The sequence below is a fragment of the Mirounga angustirostris genome, unplaced genomic scaffold, assembly GCF_029215605.1.
Source record: "Mirounga angustirostris isolate CCGP_5_RB_7025 unplaced genomic scaffold, mMirAng1.0.hap1 SCAF_10, whole genome shotgun sequence".
NCBI lineage: Eukaryota > Metazoa > Chordata > Mammalia > Carnivora > Phocidae > Mirounga > Mirounga angustirostris.
In genome coordinates this window covers 18,907,330-18,932,052 of record NW_026991718.1, presented here as the reverse complement: position 1 = coordinate 18,932,052, position 24,723 = coordinate 18,907,330, and the positions used below count along the sequence as shown (strand labels likewise).

The 24,723-nt window shown below is 41.9% G+C and overlaps 1 protein-coding gene across 10 annotated transcripts; it reads right to left on the bottom strand.

The window, feature by feature from the left end:
* On the bottom strand, window positions 1-24,679 carry FAM228B (family with sequence similarity 228 member B). Of its 10 annotated transcripts, none has more exons than XM_064571936.1 (11): window positions 24,362-24,677; window positions 23,859-24,085; window positions 23,581-23,703; window positions 19,381-19,449; window positions 17,057-17,248; window positions 16,338-16,418; window positions 14,494-14,581; window positions 14,243-14,399; window positions 6,138-6,242; window positions 3,632-3,770; window positions 25-385 (listed from the first exon to the last, which is right to left on the bottom strand). In XM_064571936.1, exons 2-11 carry the CDS (start codon window positions 23,859-23,861, stop codon window positions 281-283), a joined length of 1,062 nt encoding a protein of 353 aa, XP_064428006.1. In that variant the 5' UTR covers window positions 23,862-24,085; window positions 24,362-24,677; the 3' UTR covers window positions 25-280. The 10 variants fall into 10 exon arrangements, 9 of the variants coding, with proteins under 9 accessions (XP_064428012.1, XP_064428007.1, XP_064428009.1 ...); XR_010405465.1 differs by adding an exon at window positions 727-2,316 and having other exon boundaries at window positions 277-385; window positions 23,859-24,678; XM_064571942.1 differs by having other exon boundaries at window positions 1-2,316; window positions 23,859-24,678.
* Window positions 24,680-24,723: the final 44 nt, after the last annotated feature.

Genomic DNA, 24,723 nt, shown 5'->3' with positions numbered 1-24,723 from the left:
AATCAGGAGGGGAGGGGAGAATATGAGGCAGTGGATGTTAAGGGTACCTGACCAAAGAGGACACACCTACCTTGATTCAGGAAAGATCAAGTGAATTGAGATAGGCACTCAGTAAGGTAGCCATCATTATTTTTATTGGATCTTTCAGGCAATATTTAACTTCTGCAGAAAATACATTGGCAATAACCGTCAATACATGGTATTGTGATTTCTTAATTATCATACAGACACTGAACTCAAAAAGTGGTTATTGCAGGTGCTTGAGCTCCTTCCTTGGTCCTCACCCTGAATGAATCCTGCTGGCAGATGACTTCCTCGGAAACAGCCTTCTTTTGTGTCCCTCACCAATCAAGGATCGGGGTGTGTGCTCCTTGGTTGCTAAAACCTTTTGAAGGTAACAGAAAAGAAGAATGGTGTGTGATATAGGAATGGGGAGCCTACAAGAGCAGAAAGAGTTCCTCAGCCCAGCTGAGCTGATCACCCCCCCGACCCCCCGAAGCCTTGTCCTGCCAGAGCTGAGCGACCTCAGCCTCTTGTCACTCTCTCTGGATTCAAAACATACAGAGATTCGGGAATAAACCAACCCTATTACGGGGTGGGGGGTGGGGGGGTAGATCACTGATGTGTGATAGGAGTTGAGGGACCCCATATGGTCCTGCTTTCAGACTGTCAGGATGTCTGGAGTACTAATTTACACTAGGATTATTATGATTTAGAAAACACTACCTTCCATTCTTCCCTTTTTTCAAACCTCTGAATCTTGGTCCTCCACCTTCACTGTCAGCTGACAGATGACCTTCTCACTTGAGTAATGAAGTAAACAGAAATAAACAATGTTCCTGCACAAAATTCACCAAGCTACATCCATGTACTGTGCCTTCCATCTGAGTTCTGAATCCCACCTCTTTACAGGTAAAGGGGGTAGGAAGGATAGGGGAATGGATGAGGGGGACTATTTTAACTAGAGAAGTCAGAGAAGGCTTCTCTGAGAAGATATTTGTGCAGGCGTCTGGGTGAACTAAGGGAGCGAGACACGGAGAAATCTGGAGAAAGAGTGTTCCTGGGAGAAGGAATGACAGAAGCAAAAGTCTGAGAGAGGAGTAAAGTTGGTATGTTCAGAAAACAAAAAAAGGCTGGTGAGGCTGAAGCATAGCAAATGTGGAGAGAAGGCAGGAGATGAGGCTGGAGGGGAGACAGGCGCCTAATGGTCCAGGGACTTAGACCATGGTAAGGAATTAGAATAAATTCCAAAGTGTGAAGGGAAGCCATTCACAGGTTTTGAGTAGGGGAGAAATCGGATCTAACATTTTTTAAATATAGCTTCTGCATGGAGAACAGATTACACAGGGGCAACCACAGAAGCAGGAAGACCAGTTAGGATCACAATGGCCTGAAATGGTGAGAGTAGTGAGAAACCGAAAAGTTAATAAGCCAACAGAGCTGGCACCTGTTAGACATGGGAAGTGGGGAAAAGCAAGAAATCAAAGACGACTCAGACTTTTGTCCTGAGGGGTCCTGGTTGGATTATAATCCTATTCCCTTGAATGAGGGGAAATCTGGAGGCAAAGCAGGTTTCTGGTAGTAAGAGGGACATAAATACAAAAGTAAAGAATAATCCTTTTGGGGGCTGGTTAAATTCAAGATATTCACAACCATTATAACATATATTTGTAAGGTATCAGTATAAAGCGACTTAGTTTTTGTTTTTTCCTTGCTATCAATTTAAACCTGTTCTATTGACGTAGTTCCCTGCCCCACTTTACCTGTTTTATTTTCTCACTGCACTTATTACTAGCTCACATATTACATATTTATTGTCTGTCCCCCGCCATCAAAATGTAAGCTCCTCAAGATCAGAGATTTACCTCTTTTGTTTACCACTATGCCCCTCAAATACTGCTTGGCTCAGAGTAAGTGCTTGTTAAAATTTTGAGGAAGAAGGGCGCCTGGGTGGCTCAGTCAGTTAAGTGTCTGCCTTTGGCTCAGGTCATGATTCCAAGGTCCTGGGATCAAGCCCCATGTGTGTGTGTGTGGGGGGGGGTCCCTGCTCAGTGGGGAGTCTGCTTTTCCCTCTCCCCACCCCAGCTCATGCTCTCTCTCACACTCTCTCAAATAAATAAAAAATCTTTAAAACAAATTTTTTTTAAGATTTTATTTGAGAGGGGCGCCTGGGTGGCTCAGTTGTTAAGCGTCTGCCTTCGGCTCAGGTCATGATCCTGGGCTCCCTGCTCCGCGGGAGGCCTGCTTCTCCCTCTCCCACTCCCACTGCTTGTGTTCCTGCTCTCGCTGTGTCTCTCTCTGTCAAATAAATAAAATCTTTAAAAAAAAAAAAAAAAAGATTTTATTTGAGAGAACATGCATGAGTGGTGGGGAGGGGCAGAGGGAGAGGGAGAAGCAGGCTCCCCACTGAGCAGGGAGCCTGATACAGGGCTCGATCCCAGGACCCTGAGATCATGACCTAAGCCGAAGGCAGATGTTTAACCAACTGAGCCACCCAGGACCCCAAAATCTTATAACAATTTTTTGAGGAAGAAAGCAAGCAAGCACATGGGAGGATACTAAAACATTACGGTAAAAGGAGTTAAACTACAAAATAAAGTTTTGTGGGTTTTTTTTAGATTTTATTTATTTACTTGAGAGAGAGAGAATGAGAGAGAGAGCACGAGAGGGAAGAGGGTCAGAGGGAGAAGCAGATTCCCTGCTCAGCAGGGAGCCTGACATGGGACTCAATCCCAGGACTCCAGGATCATGACCTGAGCCGAAGGCAGTTGCTTAACCAACTGAGCCACCCAGGCGCCCCAAAATAAAGTTTTAATAAAACTTCCATGAGTGAACAAAAAAAGTAGCTCCCTTATCCTTTGGAGGTAGGAGTAGGGAAATGGAGAGACAGAAGAAAGATGGAAAGACTGTATATTTGGACTAACGTACCATTCCCATATTGATTTCTAACCAGAAAATGATTTCTAATCCACTCCTAAGAGAGGCTCTACCCCAGGGCCTTGGGACACACAAGGGTGTAGAGAAGAGATCTGAAGGGGAAAAGTGGCACGTAGACCTGGAAGCACTAGACTAAGCGAGACCAGTCACGTGGCCACCAAGTTTAATTGTAGTTATCTTAGGATGAAAAATCTGTGCTCTGTGAACACCTATATTTCTATATATTTTACATTAAATTTGGGGGCTTTTACTTCTTAAATTTTACTACATTGAATTTAGTATATGATGCTTTTGAAAATTTTCTGCCTGTCTTGGTTGAATTAAGGGGAACAAAATTTGGGGCCTGGCTTGAGTGTGGTAAGTGGTAAATGGTAGAGATGATAGAGATGGATGAGAGACAGAAGGGTTAACATTCCTAAGAAGGAGGTAGGAAAATCTGATAACCCACCCACCAGAGGGCATATGCATGTGTAATAACTCCCAGGGCAACTCTCTCCATTCCCTCTGAATAAAGGAAGCTGCTTCTCAGTTTCTTCTACTCTCTCCCTCGCCTTGTTTGGGGTGAAGGGGGTGCAGTCCACTGCCTCCTCTCTTCCTGAAAGCCTGTCATACAGAGAAGCTCCCAGCTGTTCAGATTTTGGTATCAGCAAGTGCTACCTTGTGTATGGCAAAATAGGACTCTCTCAGGTCTCACCGCATCCTGGTCCCCATCCCCTTCTATCTCCTGCTGAGGGTCAACGAAGTGACCTTCAGAGTTGGCCTCTTTGAGACTTGGACTCTTTCTCTCATGAAAACATAGAGGTTCTTTTTCCAGAAAGGATGATCCTTTGTTTCTGTAAGAAGGAACCAGAAAGGAAAGTATTCTCTTAAATACAAACTCAATTGTAGCATTTAATTTTTTTTTACTTTGAAGTTGGTGAGTTTTATATGAATCTATACATTTTTATAAAAAAGAAACCCAAATAAATAGTATTACCTGGCTTTAATAGTAGTTTCATTTGCAATCACTTTGCAGCTTAATCAAACAGCTGAGTGAGGCTCTTTCAGAGTAAATGACTGCCTCACAGAGTTGTCCATTATGTCTTCCCAAGGAAAGTCTAACTGCCAAAGACAAGTATGCTTTCTCCACCCCTGATGCCGTAACTGGGATGTTTCCCTAATTCATAGATAGGAATCTAATCTTCCACCTCTTTTCCGGGGCGGGGCAGAGCTCAGAGACTTAAGCCTCTAGTCTAAAATATAGGTCCTCTGGTACTCTAATATGCAATATTCTCCTTCACATCTGAGTCCCACTCTGCTAGAAGAGATATTTGAGGACAAACCCCTCCTTTTATATCATATATAGAAATTAAACAGGATTTAAATGTTTATTTTCCTAAAACCTGACCCAAACAGATCCATGAGTCTGTGGCAGTTAGGGATTGTAGAGAAACTTACCCTTTTGAAACCTAGGATGCAAGAGTGATTCTGACTCATTCCATCTTTTAAGGCCTTTAGCTAACAAGTGAATAGGGCTTAGTTTCAATATTTCTATTATCCCTCAATTTCAACTCCCATTCAAAAAGCAGAGAAACAAACTGAGGGTTCTAGAGGGGAGGGGGGTGGGAGGATAGGTTAGCCTGGTGATGGGTATTAAAGAGGGCACGTACTGAATGGAGCACTGGGTGTTATACATAAACAATGAATCATGGAATACTACATCAAAAACTAATGATGTAATGTATGGTGGTTAACACAACATAATAAAATAAAATTAAAAACAAAACAGCCAATTTTTAAACCACACCTCTAGTACACTGAGAAGACCACAATGTCCAGCTCCATCTCTAATAGTCATCTGTTTCTACAATTAGTCATTAATCATCTTTCTCCTGCCCACGGCAGCATCAAGTCTCTCTAAAAGCCCTCTGGCTTCTGCCACACTGCATTTATTCATCAAATTCTGAGCCTATTCAGAAAAAGGAAAGGGCACTGCGGCTTACTTTGGGGCTTTTTAGGAACAGAAAATTGTACATCATACAAGCTCATTTTTCTTCTGCTTTGCTAGGTTATTTTTTTTTTATTTTTTATTATCATCAACAGCTTTACCGAGGTGTAACTTACACACCATAAAATTTGCCCATTTTAAGTGTAGAAATCAATGATTTTTAGTATAGAGTTGTCTAACCATCACCATGATCTAATTTTAGAACATTTCTGTCAGTCTAAAAACCTCATGCTCATTTACAGTCACTGCCCATTCCCAACCCTAGGCCTAGGCCAACAACAATCTACTTCCTGCCTCTATAGATCTGCCTTTCTGGACACTTCCTATAAATAGAATCATACAATATGTGGTCTTTTGAGACTGTCCTCTTTCGCGGAGTAGAACAGTTTTGAAGTTCATCCGTTTCATAACGTGTTATCAGTACTTCTCTTCCTTTTAATCACCAAATAATACTCCATGTATAGATATGGCACTTTTTTTTTTTATCTATTCACCAGCTGATGAATATTTGGGTTGTTTCCACTTTTTGGCTATTGTGAATAATACTGCCATGATCACTCATGTCTAAGTCTTTATGTGGACATATGTTTCCATTTCTCCTGGGTAGGAGTTGAATGGCTGGGTCACATGGTCACTTAAAGTCTCACATTTTGAGAAACTGCCAAACTATTTTCCAAAGTTGCTGCACCATTTTACATTCCCTGCAGCAACGTTTGAGGGATCTCATTAGTTTTAATCAGATAAACATGTTATGTAACTATATAGAGAAATCTCTTACTTTAATCCTGTAAGTAGGCAATTGAGATGATTCTCTCTGTCACACACACCATCGTACATACTACCACTCTCCTCGTAACATCTCTTCACACTGGGTGTACCTACTATCCACCAAAACTAGTCCAAAATTCCATTTTTACTGCTCCAATTCCAATTAAAAATCTCCTAACCTTTAACTTTGAGTTGTTAACAGTTTATTTTCTGTCTGTGCTTGTTATTTCTGAATCTATTAGCAATTTGTTCTTTAAAACCAGACAAAATTGAGGCAAGTTGCCACCTCACCCAGACACAGAGGCGGGAGATGCCTGATGTCACACCACCAGAGTGCAGTGTATGCCTCAGCACTATTCCAGCAACTTAAAAGGATGGCAGGGGCTGGAAACACTGCCAAGCATCTTTAACGAAAAAAAGCAAAGCTATGGAATAATGGACTTACTTGTAAATAACTGCTTTTTCTTGCTGAGATTCAACAGGATGAGGAGTCCTTGTCAAGGGTTTCAAATCAAAACTACAATCGTTAAAATTCATTTTCACTTTTAACCTTTAACAAGATAACATGTGTGAGGATGTTTTGAAAACAAAACTATCTTACATTTATAGAGAAATCATTGTTATACATTGACTGCTATGTATATTGTCCAAAAGACCATTTCAAACTAGTATACTTTTTTTTTTTTTTTTTAATTTTATTTATTTGACAGAGAGAGACACAGTGAGAGAGGGAACACAAGCAGGGGGAGTGGGAGAGGGAGAAACAGGCTTCCCCCTGAGCAGGGAGCCTGATGCAGGGCTCGATCCCAGGATCCTGGGACCATGACCTGAGCCAAAGGCAGACGCTTAACGACTGAGCCACCCAGGCGCCCCTCAAACTAGTATACATTCTTGAGTGTTTCAGAATTACTGAAACCGGGATGCCTGGGTAGTTCAGTCGGTTAAGCATCTGACTCTTGGTTTCAGCTCAGGTCATGATCTCTGGTCCTGAGATCCAGCCCTGCATCTGGCTCCCTGCTCAGTGGGGAGTCTGCTTCCCCCCTCTTTCTCCCTCTGCCCTGCCCCCTGCTCCTGCACTCTCTAAAATAAATAAATCTGGGCGCCTGGGTGGCTCAGTTGGTTAAGCGACTACCTTCGGCTCAGGTCATGGTCCTGGAGTCCCAGGATCGAGTCCCACATCAGGCTCTCTGCTCAGCAGGGAGTCTGCTTCTCCCTCTGACCCTCCTCCCTCTCCTGCTCTCTGTCTCTCATTCTCTGTCTCTCAAATAAATAAATAAAATCTTTAAAAAAAATAAAAATAAAAAATAAAATAAAAATAAAATAAATAAATCTTAAAAAAAAAAAAAAGAGGGGTGCCTGGGTGGCTCAGTCGTTAAGCATCTGCCTTCGGCTCAGGTCATGATCCCAGAGTCCTGGGATCGAGCCCCACATCAGGCTCCCTGCTCTGCGGGAAGTCTGCTTCTCCCTCTCCCACTCCCCCTGCTTATGTTCCCTCTTTCACCATGTCTCTCTTGGTCAAATAAATAAAATCTTTTTTAAAAAAAATATTTTCTCGGGCGCCTGGGTGGCTTAGTTGGTTAAGCGACTGCCTTTGGCTCAGGTCATGATCCTGGAGTCCCAGGATCGAGTCCCACATCGGGCTCCCTGCTCAGCGGAGGGTCTGCTTCTCCCTCTGACCCTCCCCCTTTTCATGCTCTCTCTCTCTCTCTCTCAAATAAATAAATAAAATCTTTGAAAAAAAAAAAATATTTTCTCTCCCTCTCCGTTTGCCCCTCCCCTTCTCTCTCCCTCTAAAAAATAAAAATAAAAAGTTATAAGGTCTAATATATGTCTAATTTGAGCCCAGAAGCAGAATGGAAAGAAGAAAAAGCAATCAAGAGATCATTGCTGTGAATTTTCATGACTGATGAAAAATGAACACAAAGTAATGTATGGTGATTAACATAATAAAAAAAAATTTTTTTAAATGAACAGAGATCCAGGAAGCACAATATATACCAGTAGCTTAAATAAAAAGAAATCTATACCTCAACATCTCTAGGAAGAGTGCAGAACACTAAAGACACGGGCGCCTGGGTGGCTCAGTCAGTTAAGCATCTGCCTTCAGCTCAGGTCGTAATCCCGGGGTCTTGGGATCAAGCCCCGCATCAGGCTCCCTGCTCAGTGGAGGAGTCTGCTTCTCCCTCTCCCTTTGCCCCTCCCCCTGCTTGTGCTCACTCGCTCTCACTCACGCTTTCAAATAAAATCTTTTAAAAAAATAAAATTTTTTTTAAAGATTTTTTTTTCAATAGAGAGAGAGACAGTGAGAGAGGGAACACAAGCAGGGGGAGTGGGAGAGGGAGAAACAGGCTTCCCGCTGAGCAGGGAGCCCGATGCGGGGCTCGATCCCAGGACCCTGGGATCATGACCCGAGCCGAAGGCAGACGGTTAACAACTGAGCCACCCAGACGCCCCAAAATAAAATAAATTTTAAAAAAAGAATGCTAAAGACAAAGATTTTATAAGCAGCCATAGAGAAAGGATGAAAATCAGAATGACAGCAGACTTCTCATAAACAGAAACCAAAAACAAGAAGTGTATCTTTAAAGCACTAAGAGAAAATAAATAACAACCTAGAATTTTGTATTCAGCAAATTATCTTTAAAGAACAAGAATAAAGATATTTCAGGGGTGCCTGGGTAACTCCGTCGTTAGGCGTCTGCCTATGTCTCAGGTCATGATCCCAGGGTCCTGGGATGGAGCCCTGCATGGGGCTCCCTGCTCAGTCGGTCTGCTTCTCCCTCTCCCACTCCCCTGCTTGTGTTCCTTCTCTCGCTGTCTCTCTCTCTGCCAAATAAATAAATAAATAAATAAAATCTTTAAAAAAAAAAAAGATATTTCAGATACACCAGAATTGAACATTAAAGGCTGAACTTCAGAAAAACAAAGTCTCCAAAACTATGGTATAAAATGGAAGCCAGATGGCAACCACACGGATTCCCTCCTCTATGTAGCCATCTCTGATCTCTGCATTCCTACATATATGTCTGTTAACTTCAGACAGGAAGTTTTCTCCTGGATTCACCCAAACTAGAGATCATTTAAATTAATAAAATTATATAAACCGAACACTGAATAATTTCAATCCCAAGAAACTGATGCTCCTTTTCATTTTTTAAATTTTTTTGGAGAAGGGGAAGGGGCAGAGGGAGAGGGAGAGAATCTTAAGCAGGCTCCATCATAGAGTCCGACACAGGTCTTGATCTCATGACCCTGAGATCATGACCTGACCCAAAATCAGGAGTCAGACACTTAAACAACTGAGCCACCCAGGAGCCCTTTCATTTTTTAAATTTCTATCCAGGATCCTACCTTTGTATTTTCTGTTAGGCTGGGTTAAGTGTCCCTCCTCTGTGCTTCCATAATAAACTGTGCATATCAGTATTATCACGTCTGCCATTTGTAATGGAATTATCTATTTAAATAGCTATCTTCTCTATTGTATTGAGTTCTTTAAGGCAATTATAACTCAATACATAAGTCTCTGAATTAATTTGAAATATGGGTTGAATTGTGTCCCCCAGAAAAAATATGTTCAAGTCCTAAACTCTGAGACCTGTGACTGTGACCTTATTTGGAAAGAAGGTTTTTGCAAATGTAATCAAGTTAAAATGAGGTCATAATGGATTAGGGTGAGCTCTAATCCAGTGATAGATGTTATAAGATGGAAATCGGAGGGGCGCCTGGGTGGTTTAGTCATCTGGGCATCTGACTCTCGATTTTGGCTCAGGTCATGATCTCAGGGTCGTGGGATTAGGCCCTGCATGGAGCTCCAAACTCAGCATGGAGTCTGCTTGTCCCTCTCCCTCTGCTCTTCCCCCCACCCCACTTGCACACTCTAATAAATAAATAAATAAAATCTTTAAAAAAAAAAAAGAAAAAGGAGGGAAATTGGATACAGACACAGAGGGAAGAAGACCATGTGACAATGGAGGCTGACATTAGAGTGATGATTGCCTGCAGCCAACAGCAGCTAGGAAAGAGACAAGGAAGGAGGCTCCCCTAGAGCCTTCATAGAGGAAATGGCACTGTTGACCTCTTGATTTTATACTTCCAGCCCCCAGAATTGGGAGAAAATACCCAGTTTGTGGTACTGTATTACAACTGCCTTAGGAAACTAATATGTAATAATATTTCTCAAAACTGAATTCCTCTCCGGGCACCTGGGTAGTTCAGTCGTTAAGCGTCTGCCTTCAGCTCATGATCTCAGGGTCCTGGGATCGAGTCCTACATCAGGCTCCCTGCTTGGCGGGGAGCCTGCTTCTCCCTCTGCCTCTGCTGCTCCCCCTACTTGTGCTCACTCTGTCAAATAAATAAAATCTGGGGCTCCTGGGTGGCTCAGTCATTAAGCGTCTGCCTTCGGCTCAGGTCATGATCCCAGAGTCCTGGGATCGAGCCCCACATCGGGCTCTCTGCTCAGCAGGAAGCCTGCATCTCCCTCTCCCACTCCCCCTGCTTGTGTTCCCTCTCTCGCTGTGTCTGTCAAATAAATAAATAAAATCTTTAAAAATAAATAAATAAATAAATAAATAAATAAATAAATAAATAAATAAAATCTTAAAAAAAAAAAATTCCTCTCTGACTCTTCCTTTTCCCTGGCCTTCCAAATCTGGCCACCAAAATCTAAAATTCCTTTGTTTTATCACATCAATCTCCTCCTTCCGTTCCTTTTGCCACCATCCTGAGGCCTTTATCAACATAACATAGGTCCTTACAAAAAGTTCAATGATCTCCAGCTTCCAGTCCTATCTTATCTCTAATCTATCATATACAGCATATGCCAGATTAAAGTTTCCAACATTACTATCCTCAATGACTCCCCATTCCCTACATGATAAAATCCCAATTTTTAAGCTGGCATTGAAGGCTTTTCACAAAATCACTCCAAACTAGTCTCACAGACTTAACCAGTGACTAGTCATCCACTCATTCATTTCACACACAATTAGACAGTTGCAAACTATATGATAAGTAAAAAAGTATATTTGTGTCAAGTGATGGGACAAAAGAGGGACTGGACCAAACTGACCAGTATAAGGAGGTGGATTGGAAATATTTTAAGATTTTTTAGATTTATTTATTTAAGCAATCTCTACACCCAACGTGGGGCTCAAACTCAAACCCTGAGATCAAGAGCCACATGCTCTACCAAATGAGCCAGCCAGGTGTCCCAACTGGAAATATTTCATAGAGAAAGTGTTAAAGTGGCATTTAATAGACTCTTGGAAACAGTGTTTTCCTCAAAAAAAGACTGGGTATAGAGCAGAAGACCACAGAAAGGCCCCATCAGTGGCAAAGACACACAGGAAGAGATCAAAACCTTCAGGTAAGCAAATGCAAATCCCCACCCATTTCCCTGGATCCATCTGTACGACAAAGCAAAAGCCTTAAGCTGCTGGGAAGAGGGAAGTAAATTCTTCCCCAACCCCCAGGACAACAAGCAAAGATATACTGCTTCTGGAAGAGAAGTAAAGGCAAAATCTGTCTGCCTATAGAGAAGTAAGAGGGGTACACCCAGGACCAAGGCAAGGATCCAGTGCTATTAGGATAAGGATAGAAGTAAAAATCCTCTGTCCCACTGGGAGAGACAAACCACTTCAGGTCCAGAATCCTACACCTACACCAAGCAGAGATCTGCCTCTGTTGGAAGAAGGGCAGGAAACTCACCCAAGAACAACCACACAAGAGTTTGGCTGCCACAAGGAGAAGGGAAAGGAACCCTAAGAACATGCTATTCCTGAGGCCCAAGCACACAGAGCATGCCTAACACTGAGGTGGGATAAGGAAAACAGAAAAAGGGCGCCTGGGTGGCTCAGTTGGTTAAGCGACTGCCTTCAGCTCAGGTCATGATCCTGGAGTCCCAGGATCGAGTCCCGCATCGGGCTCCCTGCTCGGCGGGGAGTCTGCTTCTCCCTCTCCCACTCCCCGTTTGTGTTCCCTCTCTCGTTGTGTCTTTCTCTGTCAAATAAATAAAAAAATCTTAAAAAAAGGAAAACAGAAAAAATTCCTCTGCTCCAGCTATGAGCCTAGCAATAACAAGCAATAGCAGTATACTTCTGGGGATGAAGCAAGACCATGGGAGAGACTCACCCCACACCTCTGTGACAAAGGCTTACTGAAATAGCCAAAAACTGAAAGGGAAGAAGGAATGCTTGAGAAAACCCTTCTGGCATGCCAGGCCCCACCCTAAGCACAAGGTAACAGCAGCCCAACACTAAAGGCATTTGAAGCCTGTAGCGCACTAAAAATAACAATGCAATAATAATACCTAAACCCAGCTCAACTTCTGACTAGATAAACCCAATTCTCCACACTAATGCTTGACAGAAGAAAAGGATATCTATTTCTAGACATACTCAGTCTATACTGTTCTACCTCTATTGCCTGGTATTCAATCAAAAATGACAAGACATGCAAAAAAAAAAAAAAAAGGCAAGACAAAATAACCTCAAATATCTAGCATTTAATAAAAAATTATAAGACATAGGGGGGGTGGGCAAGACAAAAAATAACCCATTGTCAAGAGTGAAAGCAATCAATAGAACCACATTCAGAAATGACCCTAGCAAGGGAACTATCAGAGAATTTAAGATAACTATGACTAATCTGTTAGAGAATCTAGTGGAAAAGTGAACCTGTATAAATGGAGAATTTCAGCAGGTGTGAAAACTATGTGAAAAAAAATCAAATGGTAATGCGGGAAATAAAAATCACATCAGAGACAAAGAATTCCTCTGATGGACTGATGAAGAGATGGGACAAAGGGGCACCTGGGTGACTCAAGTCACTTAAGCATCTGCCTTCAGCTCAGGTCACGATCTCAGGGTCTTGGGATCGAGCCCCGCATTGGGCTCCCTGCTCAGTGGGAACCTGCTTCTCCCTCTCCTCCCTGCTTGTGCTGTTGCTATCTCTGTCTCTCTAAATAAATAAAATCTTAAAAGAGAGAGAGAGAGATGGGACACAGCTGAGGAAAGGCTTAGTGAATCTAAAGATAGGTTAGTAGAAACTGTCCAACTGAAATATAATTAGAAAAAAAAAATTTTTAACACAAAAGAACAAACTAAGAGCTACAGAGCCATGAGACAATCAAATGGTCTAACATACATATAATTGGGAGTCTCAGGGGCACCTGAGTGGCTCAGTCAAGCATCTGCCTTCAGCTCAGGTCATGATCCCAGAGTCCTGAGATTGAGTCCCACATTGGGCTCCTTGCTCAGCGGGGAGCCTGCTTCACCCTCTCCCTCTGCCCCCACCACTGCCCCTGCTAGTGCTCTCTCTTGTGTGTACTCTCTCTCAAATAAATAAAAATCTTAAAAAAAAAAAAAAAATAGGGCGCCTGGGTGGCTCAGTTGGTTAAGCAACTGCCTTCGGCTCAGGTCATGATCCCGGAGTCCAGGGATCGAGTCCCACATCGGGCTCCCTGCTCAGCAGGGGGTCTGCTTCTCCCTCTGCCCTCTTCCCTCTCGTGTTCTCATTCTCTCTCTCAAATAAATAAAATCTTGGGCGCCTGGGTGGCTCAGTTGGTTGAGCGACTGCCTTCGGCTCAGGTCATGATCCCGGGGTCCTGGGATCGAGTCCCACATCGGGCTCCTGGCTCGGCGGGGAGCCTGCTTCTCCCTCTGACCCTCTCCTCTCTCATGCTGTTTCTCTCTCGCTCGCTCTCTAATAAATAAATAAATAAAATCTTTAAAATAATAATAATAATAATAATAGGGGTGCCTGGGTGGCTCACTCAGTTGAGCAGCTTGCCTTTGGCTCAGGTCATGATCCCAGGTCCTGGGATCGAGCCCCACATCAGGCTCCCCACTCAGCGAGAAGCCTAGTTCTCCCTCTCCCACTCCCCACTTGTGTTCCTGCTCTCACTATCTCTGTCAAATAAATAAAAATCTTTAAAATAATAATAATAATAACTGATTTCTGGGCGCCTGGGTGGCTCAGTTGGTTAAGCGACTGCTTTCAGCTCAGCTCATGATCCTGGAGTCCCGGGATCAAGTCCCGCATCGGGCTCCCTGCTCGGCAGGGAGTCTGCTTCTCCCTCTGGCCCTCCCCCCTCTCATGTGCTCTCTCTTTCTCATTCTCTCTCTCAAATAAATAAAACCTTAAAATATAATAATAATAATAATAATAACTGATTTCTCAGAAAGAAAAGAAAAATAGGGCATAAGAAATATTTGAAGTGATAATGGCCTCATATTTTCCAAAATAAATAATGAAAGATGTCAAACCACAGATACAAGAATCTCAGAGCACCCTAAGCAGGATAAACAGAAAGAAAGGGAAAAACAAAAAACAAAATACCTAGACATATCATAATCTAGCTATTAAAAAGCAAAGAGAAAATCTTGAAAGTGCCCAAGAAAAAAGAAACATCAAAAACAGGAACAAATATTACAGATTTCTAATTGAAAAATTAATTTTTAAAAAAATCAGAATTATGGTAAAATTTATACCAGTCAAGAAGAGTTTTCAAATTCCAAAAGGTTCCATAATTTCTATTACATTAACCATTACCTGCTCCTTTTACAAAATTCACTTTCTATGTAGGTTGTAGGCAGCTTAAGCCACTCATTTGGAGTCATAAAGTGCCTTGAATTAGAAATTCTTGGGAATCTGGAATGCAGTTTGGCCTTTTCAATCTCTTTAAATTCTTTCATTGTATATATTTTGCCTGCAAGAAGATTAGTAACCTAGATTAGCACCCTTAAATGCAACTCCCATTGCTCTTGGGTTATGAAATCACGTAACAATCAGGCACTGAGTACCAGTCTCACACTGAAGAAGAGTTCTTTTTTCATCATCTTTGTCATATTGTGCCTTTTTCAAAGGGTCACGAAATGGTGGAATGGTAACCTACAAGAAAAGCATGTCTTTGAGGACAGGATTGCAGGTCTTTTTCAGTCTACCTTAAGCATCTATGTATGGCTCTTAGGCCAGAAGAACCAAGAATAAAGTATCTACAAACTACTTCAGTGTAACCATTATATATATTTAACATTTTACAAAGAAATGTGGGCACTCCGATACATCTCTTAGCAAGGCCCTCCAGTCATGGTTAGCTCTTGTGTTAATAGCTTTTCCAGATCACTGTGGATATTCTTCTTAGACACTCTACCCAAATTCAGTAAGTGGTAGTTTCTTAAAGGTTATGATGTGCAATCTGAAACTGTATTAATAAATTATTCAAACTCAACTACATTAAAACCCATTGGTCTGGGGCACCTGGGTGGCTCAGTCGCTAAGCGTCTGCCTTCGGCTCAGGTCATGATCCCGGGGTCCTGGGATCGAGCCCCGCATCGGGCTCCCTGCTTAGTCGGAAGCCTGCTTCTCCCTCTCCCACGCCCCCTGCTTGTGTTCCCTCTCTCACTGTCTCTGTCTGTCAAATAAATAAAACTTAAAAAAAAAAAAGAAAAAGAAATCAAGAGTCAGAGGCCTAACCGACTGAGCCACCCAGGCACCCCAGCTGTTATTAACATAACACTGTGCGATGATTAAAATTATGTATTTACATTTATTGACAAAGAAAGAAGCAAATCATAGAACTACTGAGGAAAAAATGCAGATTATAAAACAATGTGTTACACCAATTTGTAAAATAAAAATGTGTATATACACCCACATATAGAAAGCAAGTCTTGGCTATCCAGAAGAATATACAGAAAAATGTTAGTAAGTTCACTCTGTGTAATGAAATTGTGAGGGTTTTAAGATTTATTTATTTGACAGCAAGAGAAAGAAAGAACATGAGCAGGGGGAAGGAGGCAGAGGGAGCGGAGAAGCAGAATCCCCACTGAGCAGGGAGCCCCACTCGGGGCTCCATCCCAGGACCCTGAGATCATGACCTGAGCCCAAGGCAGATGCTTAACCGACTGAGCCACCCAGGAGCCCCTGTGAGTGGTTTTTTAATTCTTTACTTAAAAATAGACTGGGGGGGGGGGCGCCTGGATGGCTCAGTTGGTTGGGTGACTGCCTTCAGCTCAGGTCATGATCCTGGAGTCCCGTGACTGAGTGACTGAGTCCCTCATAGGGCTCCCTGCTCGGTGGGGAGTCTGCTTCTCCCTCTGGCCCTCCTCCCTCTTGTGCTCTCTGTCTCTCCTCTCTCTCCCTCAAATAAATAAATAAAATCTTAAAAAAAAAAAAAAGATTTGGGGGGGCACCTGGGTGGCTCAGTAGGTTAAGCGTCTAACTCGACTTCAGTTCAGGGCATGATCTCAGGGTCGGGAGACTGAGCCCTGCGTGGGGCTCCATGCTGGGCATGGAACCTGATTAAGATATTCTCTCTCTCTCTCCCCCCCGCCCCTCCCCCAACTCTCTCTCAAAAAAATTTTTTATGTATCATGAAAATGTATTACATTTGTAACAAATTTTTAAGTCTATTAAATTTTTAAATATTACCTATTACTCAATTATTATACAATATTTTCAAATTTTTATAGAGGTTTAATTTACTTTGGACTTTGGCTTTTTTATTCCTTTCTAAGATATGGAGATGGGAAATTATTCTTAAGATGTTACTGCGTTCTTAGGGAATCACTAAAGAACTACTTATATATTAGGGCTACTCAGAATAACCAACCACATAATACTAAAAATAAGAAATCTATCCTACCTTCAGAAAATTTGGGTCCTCTTTGCTCATATAAAAAGGATCATACTCTTTTGGATCATAATGTTCTATAAATGCATTTCCCTATAGGAAGGAAATAAAACTACACATAACAAAAGATACACAATTAATTTTGAGCATAACAGGATAACAGGATTCAAGAGTCACACAGTTCCATTCTTCTGCTTCAAAACAGCATTAATAACAAATGCAAAGGGGAAGGGAAGACCAAAATTGAAATTAAACTTAATGTAGCCAAGTAATAACTATTATAGTGACAGAAGGAATCTACTTAAAATTTGCAAGAATAATGAATGTTGGAACACTAACAGATTTGGGAATTTGTTTTTACATGCTTACTAGTCAAACATCTCAGATCTCTTAGAAATGCCAAAACAAGTATTTTATAGCATTGTAAATAACTGAGTCCTAGAACTACATATAAATATCCTGAATCTACAGCCCAAATTTAATTGGTATATAAAATTAATAATTACATTTAAAAAGCAAAGAAAACGGATTCTAATGTACACATTTAAATCCAGACCTAACCCTCTTCCCTCCATCCTTTCCACATGCCCTGGATTTAGGACACAGCATACACTGTAACAGAGTAGAGATTATACATTTATAGAGTCAGAAGGGGCAGGCTGTTTGGATGATTATAAAGGTAATCCTAGTTTTAAACCAACGGAAACAAGTATCAAATGACCTCTTCGTACCTTTTTATTTACATGTTTTAAAAAACTATCTAATTCTTCTTGTCTCCTTTTTTTAATCTTCTTATATGAACAAACTTTTTCTATTATTTTCTTCTGGAGAGGATGTGCCACATGGTCAGCCCATCTTTTATGTAACATCTCTTTTCTTCTTGCCTTTAAAAAGTCATGATGTTGTAAACACTTATCTAGTTCCTAAAAAACATTGATGGAAAAGGCAATTATTTTAAAGCTTTGTTGTTCTAAAATTTAAATTCATTTATATTCCTAAGAATAACACACAAAGTCATTCATTAATTCAATCATTTATTTGGCTTCTACTGGGTGACACACACTCTACTGGAAATAGTGACTACTACATAAATTAGACAACATGCCTACTCTCCCTGGAGAGACAGACTACAAAACAAATATACAAAACAATAGAGGGACAATATAGCAAAATACACACACACACACATACAAAATACAGAGACTCAGATACTTGTACATCAATGTTCATAGAACCATTATTCACAGTAACCAAAAGGTGAAAACCCAAGTGTCCATCAACAAAATGTGGTATACACAGAAAATGGAATATTAGGGCGCCTGGGTGGCTCAGTCGGTTAAGCGACTGCTTTCGGCTCAGGTCATGATCCTGGAGTCCCGGGATCGAGTCCCGCATGGGGCTCCTTGCTCAGCAGGGGGTCTGCTTCTCCCTCTGACCCTCCCCCCTCTCATGTGCTCTCTCTCATTCTCTCTCTCACAAATAAATAAATAAAATCTTAAAAAAAAAAAAAAAAAAGAAAATGGAATATTAGACAGCCATAAAATGGAATGAAGTTCTGACACATACTTCAAAATGGATGAATCTTGAAGATAATATGCTAAGTGAAATAAGCCAGACACAAAAGGACAAATATTGTAGGATCCCACTTATATGAAATTATCTAGAATAAGCAAATTCAGAGACAGAAAATAAACAAGAGGCTACTAGAGGGACCTCTGGGGCAGGGGGGATGGGAAGTCATTACTTAATGTGTATAAAGTTTTGGCTGGGGTGATGAAAAAGTTTTAGAAATAGAAATAGATAATGATGATTTCATGACATCCATCTATTTGGAAATATTGATGATGGTTGTACAACATGTGAATGTAATTAATGTCACTGAATTGTACACTTAAAAGTGGTTAAAAATAGCAAAGTTATGTTATATATATTTTACCACATGGGAAAAAAATGACTAAATTTTTCTTTTTAATTCCTAGAGTGGGAGACATTTGGGATAGGCCTTAAGAGAGTTATCTAGGAAGAGAAGGGATGAGAGAATGTGAAAGAAGTATATTCTATGGAGGGAGAAAAAAAAAAAGACAAGAGTGAAGAGGCAGAAGCTAGCACAATCTGGATGAAATGGCAAGTAGCCCATAAAGAAAATGACTGATTTAGGCTATAAACTAAAACTTCTTATCCAAAACGTATCCACCTTTCATCTAGCAAATGAAATCATGTGATTTCACAATCAACAACATGAAATTCAAAATGAAAATAAATAAATAAACGAAGAACACTGAGAGCTTCTCTAGGCTCTATCCCTCCCTAGCTTCAGGTCATAGCACTCTTCAACCATTCTTAATGAATAGCCCCTTTCCTTTTTAAACAACACTGAAGAAAATTTTTCTTTACAAGTTACCCACTCCAGTGTTTATTCTACATGGACATTCATCTTGTCTTATAATTAAGCCCATCCTGTTACAGTTAAAGCCTTCTTCTTACCTATGCATACCTGAGTAATAATTGGTCAGTGTGTTCCAGGAACAGCCCTTAAAGCCCTTAAAGCTCTTAAGAATACACACACGGGCACCTGCGTGGCTCAGTTGGTTAAGCAACTGCCTTCGGCTCAGGTCATGATCCTGGAGTCCCGGGATCGAGTCCCACATCAGGCTCCCTGCTCAGCAGGGAGTCTGCTTCTCCCTCTGACCCTCCCCCCTCTCATGTACTCTCTATCTCATTCTCTCTCTCAAATAAATAAATAAAATCTTTAAAAAAAATAAATTAAAAAAAAAAAGAATACACACTGACTCCACAGAAGCCCTACTAGATGAAAGAACAAGTGGGGAAAAACTCCTACATATAAGTATCTATGAAACAATCCCCACAAAGTAGAAAAAGAGAAGTCAATTAAAACAATCTCAAAGATCGCTTAAGGTTAATCCTAGGGGCTAATGAGCATTTTCAATTCTATTTCCTGTATTTTCTAAAATTTGTAAATGATGATGCACTACATCTAAAATGGATAAACAAAATTTAATTTTTAATTGTGACACATTCTGTAGCCAATTCTTACCTTAATTACATGATTTTCTCTATATAATATTGATTGAATAGCTGCATCAATATCTTCTTTAGCTAATGCCTAAAATGACAAAATGAAATTTTGAAAATAAAATCTTAAAAAAAAATCAAATTATGGGGGCATCTGGGTGGCACAGTCAATTAAGCATCCAACTCAGTTTTGGCTCAGGTCATGAGCTCAGGGTCCTGAGATTGAGCCCCATGTCAGGCTCTGCACTCTGTATGGAGTCAACTTCAGCTTCTCTATCTCCCTCTGCCCCTCCCTGCTCCCATTCTCTCTAAAACAAAAAAATTTAAAAATTTAAAAATCAGATTATTAATACTATCTGGACTCGCTTTTATGTGACAGACATATCCCTGGAAAGTTCTCTGTAAATACAATTTTTCTACTTCAACTCATATCATCAAGTACTTTTTTTTTTTTGAAAGATTTTTTCTTTATGTGTGAGAGAGTGAGTGAGTGGGAGAAAGCACGAGAGGGGGGAGGGTCAGAGGGAGAAGTACACTGGAGCCCTCATCAAGTACTTCTTAAAGGGTATTTGAATCTTTCTGCTATTTGCTATCTCTCATTCAAGGACAAAAAATAACTCAGATCACAGACATTTTGACTCCCAGCATGGTCAAATGACTTGCCCAGAGTCGCATGGTAAATAGAACCCATGTTTTTTTCACATTTCATGTTTTTACCTTTATGAGTTAAAACAGACTCAGGCCTCTATTTGAATTCATTCAGTCATCAGTGAATTCTACTTTAATTCATTTAGTCATTATAGCTTCAAATATTAGTAATTTATATACAAGTCACAGTTTCAGATTTTTTTTTAAAGATTTATTTATTTATTTGCAAGAGAGCACACATAAGCACGGTGGGGAGGGGCAGGGTGGAGAGAGAGAATCCCAAGCAGACTCCCTGCTGAGCGTGAAGTCCAAGCAGGACTCTTATCTCACAACCCTGTGATCACGACCTGAGCAGAAATCAAGAGTCAGACACTTAACCAACTGAGCCACCCAGGCACGCCACATTTTCAGATTTTAAAGCAACACAATCTTCAGGAAATAGTTCATAACATTAATTTTATCCACTTACATAACAAATCTTCCATAAATACACACCAGAAAATACAAGCGGTTGTAAACATGTCACAAATTGTACACTTAAAAATCGTCAAAAATAGTAAACTTTGATGCTATATATATTTTACCACATTGGAAATATGATTAAATTTTTTAAATTTCCCAAAGTGAGAGACATTTGGGATGGGACTTTGAAATCTTCTCACAATTACACAAAAACAAAATATTCTCAAATTAACAGTCATTGGGGGCGCCTGGGTGGCTCAGTGGTTAAGCCTCTGCCTTTGGCTCAGGTCATGATCCCGGGGTCCTGGGATTGAGCCCTGCATGGGCTCCCTGCTGGGCAGGAGGCCTGCTTCTCCTTCTCCCACTCCCCCTGCTTGTGTTCCCTCTCTCGCTGTCAAATAAATAAATAAAATCTTTAAAAAAAAAAAAATTAAGTCATTGGAAGTAGTTGTCTTCGGTTCTACTACTTTTTTTTTTTTTTTGACAGAGAGATAGAGAGAGGCAGGAGAGAGGGAACACAAGCAGGGGGAGTGGGAGAGGGAGAAGCAGGCTTCCTGCGGAGCAGGGAACCTGATGCGGGGCTCGATGGGGGGCTCGATGAGGGGCTGGATCCCAGGACCCTGGGATCATGACCTGAGCTGAAGGCAGACGCTTATTGACTGAGCCACCCAGGGGCCCCAGTTCTACTACTCTTGTTTTCAGAACAGATGAGTAAAATCTCAAAATCCAAGAACTAACCTTCCCAAGGATGGTTAACACCCAAGGAAATTAAGAGTCATGGGAGTTAACCAACAACTAGAAGCCTAGAAAATCCTGCACTGAGTCAGAATTTAAACTCAAATAAAGGGGCGCGTAGGTAGTTCAGTTGGTTGAGCAACTGCCTTTGGCTCAGGTCATGATCCTGGGGTCCTGGGAGAGAGTCCCACATCGGGCTCCCCCTACTGTGCGGGGAGCCTGCTTCTCCCTCTTTCTCTGACTGCCATTCCCCCTGCTTGTGCTCTCTCTCTCGGGGTCAAATAAATGGATAAAATCTTGGGCACCCGGGTGGCTCAGTCGTTAAGCGTCTGCCTTCGGCTCAAGTCATGATCCCAGGGTCCTGGGATAGAGCCCCGCATCAGGCTCCCTGCTCGGCAGGAAGCCTGTTTCTCCCTCTCCCACTCCCCCTGCTTGTGTTCCTGCTCTCGCTATCTCTCTGTCAAATAAATAAATAAAATCTTTAAAAAAAAAAGGATAAAATCTTTAAAAAAAAACCCTCAAATATATCTAACTCCAGATTCATTTTCTTTGTTCTCTCTGCCTCACAGAGTTGCTATTCCTGGCAATCTGTTGTTCTCAAAACCAAGATGATACTGAATTAATATTCTAGACAAAAATATAAAAAACAACAATCTGAAGACACTGGAGACTGACCAAAAACAGAGAGAAACAAGAATGTAGTCAATCCTTGGAAAAAGAGAATAACATTGGTATAAGTTTTCAGTTTTTATGGACTTTTGTCTAAGAGCAGGCCTCCATCAGAGCTAAAGGTGAGGGCTCAAACCCAGAAACATGAAGTTTTACAGAATTCAAGAATTAGAAGACAGGGGCACCTGGCTCGTCAGTCAGAAGAGCATGCGAGGGGCGCCTGGGTGGCTCAGTCGTTAAGCGTCTGCCTTCAGCTCAGGTCATGGTCCCAGGGTCCTTGGATCGAGCCCCGCATCGGGCTCCCTGATCAGAGGGAAGCCTGCTTCTCCCTCTCCCACTCCCGCTGCTTGTGTTCCCTCTCTCTCGCTGTCTCTCGGTCAAATAACTAAAATCTTAAAAAAAAAAAAAAAAAGAGCATGCAACTCTTGATCTCAGGGTTGTGAGTTTGAGCCCCAGTGTAGAGATTACTAAAAAAGATAAACTTAAAAAAAAAAAAAAAAAAGATTTAGAAGACAGAGTTCAGGGCAACCATAGGAGCTGGAAAGTCAAAGGAGAAATACCTGAAATGAGAAAGCTGTAGAGGAGATGCCACCAATTTTACAAATTAACTGACCAAATCTCTGGCGGATCCTTGAACTATGTATGTACAAGGCAAACTCCTTTGGAAAACAGTTTGGCAGTTTCATAAAAAAGTTAAATTCACTTACTATATAACCCAGTCACTCTACAACTAGAAACCCAAGAGAAATGAAAGCATATGTCCATGTAAAGACATGTACATGATTGTTCCTAACAGCTTTATTTGTAATAGCCAAAAAATGCAAAGAACCCAAATTTCCATCAGCAGGATGGACAAACTAGGGTATACAGCACTCAGCAAATAAAAAGGAATGAAGTACTGATACATGCCACAACATGAATTGTAAAATAATTATGGTGAGTGAAAGAAGCCAGACAAAAGGAATACATGCTGTAAGATTACATTTGTATAAAATTTTTTAAATGCTAAACAAAAGTGTAGTGACAGCAAGGAAATCAGTGATTGCCTTGAGGGTTGGCAAGGAGGGAAGGATGACAAGAGGGACACAAGAAGGAAACTTTGGGAATACTGAATATGTTCATTCTCTTGATTGTGCTGGTTTCGTGTGTGCATACATCAAAATTTTTCAAACTGTACACTTCAAATATATGCAGTTTATTGCATATGTTATACCTTAATAAAGCTGTTTAGAAAAAAATTACAATAGTTTTTAAGAACACAACAGAGTTAAAGGTGCTTCAGGACAAACTTTATAACTGTTATATAGAAAACGTAATCAGGGCGCCTGGGTGGCTCAGTTGGTTGGGCGACTGCCTTCGGCTCAGGTCATGATCCTGGAGTCCCGGGATCGAGTCCCACATCGGGCTCCCTGCTCGACGAGGAGCCTGCTTCTCCCTCTAACCCTCCCCGCTCTCATGTACTCGCTCTGTCTCATTCTCTCTCTCTCAAATAAATAAATAAAATCTTTAAAAAAAAAAAAAACGTAATCAATTGCCTATGATTCCACCTTAAAAAGCTAGAAAATGAATAGCAAACACAAAGTTAGTAGAATGAATGGAAATAAGAGCAGAAATGAAATAGGAAACATAGAAAAAATATTCAGCACAAGCCACTCCTCAATGCAACTACCCAAATACAAACTTCAAAATGCCACCATATTACTGTTACCTCCATAAAAGAAGGTGGCTGTGGTTCCAACCATTCTCTCGATGTCTTGGGCTTGTTAAGCTTGTCAGTTACCCGATCATCACTGTCTAAATTTCTCATTGTGGTCACAAAAAAACAGAGCCCCTAGAAAAGCTAAAAAAAGTTTAGCTTATTCAGTAATGAGAATCCACAATCCTACTTTCCCTTCTGTTTAACAATCAATCCTGGCGACCACGAACGGGGGTGGAACCGATTCTGAATTAGTAGCCACCCACACTTTCCGTAACAAGAGGGTTCACCATCGTTTCTGATGAGGTCTTCAGAACCAGCCTCTTTCAAGCAGGGGAGATTCTCTCTGGACTGACCCCAGCGTCGCCCCGGAATTCAGGCTTCCCAAGTCCTTCTGCAACACAGCCCGTTCGAGACGGCGTGGCAATTACCAGCCAGGCCTCTAGGGGTCGCACTGCCGCAATCTTCTGACTCGGGAGAACGGCCACTTTCTGGCTACCGACGCCAACCCAGGGGGCTTAGAAGAGAGGGAGGGCTGCTTAGAGAGGGAGGGGCTTTCACAAAAATTTGCGTGTCCTCGAACTCTAGGAGGCCCAAAGCAACCCCCAACACACACACACGCCAGCACAGGGGGCTCCCAACACACACACACGTTTTCTGAGGGGGAGCTTGCGCCCGCGCCCGTTACACACCTACAGCACCCACCACCCCGTCCCTTCCCTCCCATCTTGTCAACAAGATTAGCGCGTGCTCCGCCCGGCCTGGCAGGAAAGCTGCAGACCGCCACAGGTACCTCAGCTCCCTTCCCAAGACTGGCTGGGCCTTGGGCTCCCTGCAGCACGCGAGGGGCCCGGCCCCTCGGCCCACGGCCCCGCAGTGGTCGGCTGCCACCGGAGAGTGCGGCCCCGTCAGCTCGGGCCCGTCGCCCCGGAATGACAGAACGTTCCAGTCTAGTGTCTCCTTGACGCAGCCCCCAACAAGCCCTGCGCCGCGACAGACGACGAGTCAGAATTCTACCGGCCGACACTGCGTCGGTGAGCCCCGCGCAACTCTGTTCGCGAGCCCAGTCCCGCGGAGAAGTAACCTGAGCGCCTAGGGTGCGGGCGCTGGTGGGCGGGTCGTGGTTAGCGAACCAAACCTCAGCGCTTCTCGGTG